The 6,526-nt window shown below is 47.8% G+C and overlaps 1 protein-coding gene across 1 annotated transcript in view; it reads right to left on the minus strand.

Annotated features, from left to right (window-relative positions):
* FAM241A (family with sequence similarity 241 member A) overlaps positions 1 to 5,406 on the minus strand; it is a 133,318-nt gene extending 127,912 nt beyond the window's left edge. Inside the window, exon 1 of the mRNA XM_078677481.1 lies at positions 5,026 to 5,406. Within this exon, the coding sequence (XP_078533607.1) occupies positions 5,026 to 5,238 (213 nt within the window). The 5' untranslated portion in view covers positions 5,239 to 5,406. The remainder of the gene's footprint in view (positions 1 to 5,025) is intronic.
* Between the last annotated feature and the right edge of the window lie 1,120 nt (positions 5,407 to 6,526).

Raw genomic sequence — 6,526 nt, forward strand, 5'->3', positions numbered from 1 at the left:
GAGCAATATTGGCCACTTTTGACTCAGTGTTTGGATTGAAGTATTGCCAGAAAAATGCTAGACACAACTGAATTAAACACAATGGTTAGGTTGTGAAAGCACTATGTGAAGTCGACGTTTCGATCCCTCTTGCTCTAATTACATAGGACCATCATCAGGACTAAAATTGACAACATTTGCCTGCCTGTAATATTAGTACAACCGCCTGTTTAGAAGGAAGAAGGGGAAAAAGAAAGAGAAAAGTAGCCAATGGCTGAATTACTGACTAATCCTCCAACGTACCGGCAAGTCCAATTGTTGGGCACACTTTGCATTTATTCGGATTCGGCTTAACGTGCTCTAGTTAGTGTCTAGTAAATGTGAAGGGCCCGGGCAATCATGACCAAGTGCTCAAGTGACTGGTGTTATCACACTTGGTTATTATTCCACAAGTGGCACGTTTCAATTTGTAAAACCAAGAGATCAGTAAACAGGGTATTGAAGTTTAACCAGTATGAGAGAACACAACTGATCCTCATGGTCACGAATCGTATTTACATCATTAGTTAATTCACATTTATATTTAAACCGACGCTAATCTATTATTTACACTGTGCAGAAACCCTCAAGTGTCCATCCATACGTGCACAACCATACAGTGTATTGGGGTGGTTGTAGAGCCGCCAAGCTGGCTTACCCAAGTCTGGGCTTTGCGTATCAGGAGCGTGTTGCATGCCCGCCTACGCGGGTGCTAGCAGGGATTTTGATGTGCTACCTAGGGGGGGAGGAAATAAGGAAAGGGTGGGACGGTGATCATTTACAAGATCAATCCCTGTGGGCTGGTCTCAAGGCGTGCAGGTGAAGGAGATTTACCTGTATGACCGGGTTCTGGGGGTCCAGGCAGTATTGGATGGACTGCAGGGTCCTAGTGTCGTCCACCGGGTATTTCTATGTAAAACGAGGGAGATTCTGTCAATAATTGCTAATGTTATGGGGCGTGCCATTCCTAAGGTGCGGGTCATTAGCCATGTAATACGTGGGGGTGAACCTGTATTTACGGTGCCTCGGGGCCCGGGCTGTCTCAATGAACTGCAGGGTCCGGTTGAAGTCACCGGGTTTTTCTGAAACCAGTGAAAATAGGAACTGGTCAGTTTTAAAAGGTTAAAACAATTATAAACTCGCGAGCGGCGCGGAGTTCAAGGAGGGATGGGAGATTGCTGCTCTTACCTCCGGGAGTGCTATGACTCCGCTATAATTGGTATCCTGGGGGCGGGGGAACGATGTCCTGTCCGTCCACTGGTAAGCGTAGCGCCAGCGCAGGGGAAAACGCAAGGCTCCACCATATTCATGTAAATATGGTGCAGCCTTGCGTTTCTGAAATGGCGGAGTGAGGCGTTAAGCCAGGATGGCCAACCCCTCACTCACTTCGCCACTTCTTCGTACATATGCCCCTCAGTCGCATATATATAGTGAATTGCTCCCTCTTCAGAGTCGCCCCAGGAACTGCTGGGGCTGGTACCAAGCTTATCTTATGGCCAAGGAGACGGGGAAGACTGAAGGAGAATGAACCCAAACGCTGCATAGCATTAGTGAACATAGAGGGGTAGAGATGGTCTTGTCTAGTTTGTCAACGTGAGATGTGGTGGAGCGAATCCAATGAGGGACAGGGCGAATCCAATGAGGGACAGGACGCACAAGGGTTACCCCTGCACATTGTAAGAACAAAGGAAACAGAAGATTGCAGGGAGATGTTAACTAGTGCAAAGTAAATGTACGATAGCTGTCTATGTATAATACAAATAATGTCATTATTTGTTGGAGATCCAAATGGTAAATGTCCCTCCTGAAGTGGGGCCAGTTGTGTACAGCTTATGGTAATACGGTATCTCCATGATATGTGTGTTATCATGTTTCGATAATTAAATTTAAAAAAATTTAACTCTCCTTCGCCCGAGTCACAGCTACTGCCAGGAAAATGTGCTACACAACATTAAAAAAACGACCCTGCCTACTCGCCCTTTAAACACATGCTTTCTATTTCTTAAGCCACTAGGTCATCCCCCCAAAACCTACTACCTGACCTATCAATATATTTTATTACAAACCATGATGTTCTCTACAAGTACAATGTAAGATCTGCAGTTCTTTTTTTGCTGTATATCATATTGTTCAGAATGTTACCCCTGGTTACATCTAAACTGATCAAAGCTCCCACCAGCCTTTGGTGCAAGAGGAACTCGTGAATGTTAGGTGTTTTTGTAAAACGCACTCTCCCCAGCGAGGGTGTCCAGACGCTGAGGGTATCCAGGCGCTGAAACCGTTAAATAAATTCTCACAGTGGCAAGTCACTAGCCTTTAGAAAGAAAATGAACTCTTCCATCCATCCTGCGATTTCCTGCTCAGTAAAGAAGCTCTTAGATACAGTACAGCTAGCATTGGCCCGGCAAAACACGTCTCTATATTCACTCAGGATATATGAATCATGGACAAACTGCGCCAAGCACAGAATTTCATCAAGTAAGATATAACAGGTAGTCGAAAGAAACCAGGAACGCACCACAAACTTTGAAAGAAAGCTTTATTTTCTCAGGTCACCTAAACTTACTTGAAATACCACTTTTGTGGTTTCCATCTAGTTCATCCAAACAGTTTTTTCTCAGCAAATCAGGCATAATCTGGATTTTAAAGTTTGGTATCATAACAACGGGCACGTGTTTCCCCACTGGACTTAAGAACTACCGCCCCATCTCGCTCCTCCCATTCCCTGCTAAAGTCATTGAGAAAGCCGTCAACAGTCAGCTCGCCGCCTTCCTCGAATCCAACAAATCCCTCGACCCTTCACAGTCCGGCTTCCGAGCCAAACATAGCACCGAGACCGCCCTCATCGCAGCAACTGACGACATTCGAACACTACTAGACAACGGAGAAACAGTTGCCCTCATCCTACTTGCCCTCTCCGCAGCCTTCGACACAGTCTGTCATAGCACCCTCATACAACGCCTCAACAACATCGGTATACAAGGCAAAGCATTGGACTGGATCATCTCGTTCCTCGCCGGAAGAACCCAGAGAGTCCGCCTCCCCCCTTTCAGATCAGAGGTCTCCGAAGTCATCTGCGGCGTACCACAAGGATCATCACTCAGTCCCACCCTCTTCAACGTATACATGAGTCCCCTCGCATCCATCGCGCGCCAACACAATCTCAACATCATCTCCTACGCAGACGACACCCAGCTGATCCTCTCCCTCACCAAAGACCCAAACACCGTCAAAACCAACTTACACGAAGGAATGAAAGAAGTTGCCGAATGGATGAAGAACAGCCGTTTAAAACTGAACTCGGACAAAACGGAAGTCCTCATCCTAGGTTCATCCCCCTCTGCTTGGGATGACTCATGGTGGCCACCGGCCCTGGGAACAGCACCCATACCTACGGACCACGCACGTAACCTGGGCTTCATCCTAGATTCCTCCCTCTCGATGACCAAACAAGTCAACGCCGTCTCATCATCATGCTTCAACATCCTACGCATGCTCAAAAAAATCTTCCGCTGGATCCCCACCGAAACAAGAAAAACGGTCACCCACGCACTGGTCACAAGCCGACTGGATTACGGAAACACCCTTTACGCCGGAACCACAGCCAAACTACAGAAGAAACTCCAACGCATCCAAAACGCCTCAGCCAGACTCATACTAGACATCCCCCGCCAAGCTCACATTTCCGGTCACCTAAAAGACCTCCACTGGCTCCCCGTCAACAAGAGAATAACATTCCGTCTCCTCACCCACGCACACAAAGCCCTCTACGACCTAGGACCCGAATGCCTCAACACGCGCCTGTCCTTCTACACCCCCACCCGCCAACTACGATCGTCCAATCAAGCCCTCGCCGCAATTCCGCGCATCCATAGATCCACCATGGGGGGAAGATCCTTCTCCTACCTAGCGGCCAAAACCTGGCATTCTCTCCCCACCCACCTCCACCTTACACAGAACCACCTATCCTTCAGAAAGCAACTAAAAACGTGGATATTCGATAATTAAAGTAAACCCCCTCCTCAAGTGCCTTGAGACCCTCTGGGTGAGTAGTGCGCTATATAAATTTTGAACTTGAACTTTTACAAACACGTTTTAGGGTGTGTTTATTTACAACTCAATTAAACTAATCGCCAGTACATTTCGAATATACTGCATCACACTGTACTTTCTAATTTTCTATACAAAAACACAGCAGACTGACTTCCTTCTTCGAATGTTAGAGACATTTCTAGGTGAATAATTTAGTAAAATAATAAGCATGTAAAAAAGAAGCTACACCCAATGTTTAAACGTGTGATTTGGCATAAACGTAGAGATGTAGAAAATACAATTTAAGAATGAGATCTCTTCCTTTGAAGACCGCACCCTGAGCTGGCGAAGAAGTAGCTCATGCTATACACATACACCAGTGCACGTGGATGCAGAACCATTCATCGCAACTTGTCAAAACTATAATTGCGAGACATATCTAACACAACAAAAACTTTCAACAATCAGAAACGGTTGACCTGACTAAATAACAGAGGCGGGGAGTCATAGCAGAAAACTGAACACTTTTGGAAAAACTATGGCGAGAAGTGCGCATGGACAAACCATCAGGCTGTATGTACTAACGGTGTTCTTAAGGCCTTGCGAATAAAATGCAGGTTAGAAAGAAAATAACGCCGTGTGAACTCCAGTCCTGTCTCAGCCCTTGCCTCCTGCTGAACTTTAATGAAAGCATACACAGGATGATTGTTCCGAGGGTCACAGCAGAGAAGCGCACATTACTGCTGGAAAGAGGAGTGACAGCTGGTTGATGGGGGAGGCGAAGGTGCTCAGCCCGGACAGGGGAGGAACAGGGGCTTCAAATACCTCATGGTACAGGACGGGTGGGTGACTGCTAGGGGCTGACACAATAGTCTGACAGGAGTGTAGGATGATGCGTGCAGCAGTACTGGAGAGGAAGGGGCGTGCGCATGGCAGCCTGCATGTATGCATCTGTATATGTATGTGGTCACTCACCGGTGTACGCCGTTGCTCTATCCGCCTTTCGGGTAGCCTTCTCCATGGCCCGTCTGCCCGGAGCTCACTGCCCTCCTGACGGAGGGCCCCGTAGCCCCAGACCCGCTCCCTGAGCCGCGCCAGCTCCTCGGCGGCGAGGGCGGCGGGATCGGGGCTCATGGCGCCGCAGACGCCGTTCTCCGGCTCTGCCCCGGACTCAGCCGAGTCGCACATCTCGCGCGCGCTGTGCAAGGGCCGTAGGCTGGTCACGCGCTTCTCCGGGGCGGAGAGCGCGCCGCAGCTTCTGTCGGGGTGCAGCCACGCGCCGGCGCCAGGGCCCCCGCCCCAGCGGTTTCCCTTCCTCAGGCAACTGTCACCAACCGCTCCGCCCCGCACCGGCTGTCACAGGCGGCGGCGCTGCCCAGCGCGCGTGACGTACTTGACTGGAGGCTAAACTTCGCTATCTCCCTCTCTGCACCTTGTGTACACATACACGGACGAAAGCAAAGCATGGAATGTGCCATCAAGTCGGTGCAACCGGCCCGAGGTTGGAAATGTAACAGCTGCGGAAATACTTCCTTGGCAAGCAACCATTGCTTGGTTCTTCTCCATAGTTACCACTTTTTATGGGAAAAAATAACGTTCTTCTGAAATGTAAATGCAATTCTTTTTATTCTGGTGTTTTCTAAGGGCCAGGCGAGGGTGTTTGAATACATTTCTGTGCCTTGCACACACAGCTGTATTCATGTTTACCCACGGTCCAGCGTTATCATGACATTGAGAGTACTTGTTTTTAGCCAACTGTAAAACATGGCATGGCCTGTTTTGGGAAACTGAGATTGTTTTTTTTGCAGTTTTGTTTTGAAGTTTTTATATAGTACAGACTCCAACCAATGCTTTTGTAGCGCTGTTTAAGAGCACTCAATCACTTCAAGTGTTGTAAGTTTTATTGCCTACTGGAATACCAATGTATATATACATTTCTTTATTCGGTATTTCACAAGGAAAACCATAAAAGGCAGGGCTCGAGTCGGGGTACCACGTGGGTGGACGGCGACCCCCCACTTATTTTACCGGGGGGGGGGGGGGGGGGGGGACGCCATCCCCCCTGCCAAACAGCTGGACTTAACTCTTTGGCCTCTCTGGGACAAGGAGCTTGGCACCTTTCGTGACGTCACTTCCTGTCGTGACGTCACTTCTGGTGACAGCGTCCCCCCACTTTTTTTTTCAGGACTTGTGCCCTGATAAAAGGATACAATTTACATATTTACACAGAAATGCAAATTATGTGATAATTTCCAAAGAAATTCATACAAAAACAATATACAATAAAAAGAGGGAAGAGAAAAATAAAAAGATGAATTTTCAACAATGTTAGATTGCACGATGCTGCTTTACAGGTTTTTCCTATGGTTCATGATACATTTAAAAAAATTAAGAACTATATAACCAACATCTTCAGAATCTAACATTTGCAATCGGAGGAATGCTGGCCGACATTGTCTAAGGCCCCAGTGCCTCA

This window comes from Lissotriton helveticus, chromosome 2_1, assembly GCF_964261635.1.
Source record: "Lissotriton helveticus chromosome 2_1, aLisHel1.1, whole genome shotgun sequence".
Taxonomy (NCBI): domain Eukaryota; kingdom Metazoa; phylum Chordata; class Amphibia; order Caudata; family Salamandridae; genus Lissotriton; species Lissotriton helveticus.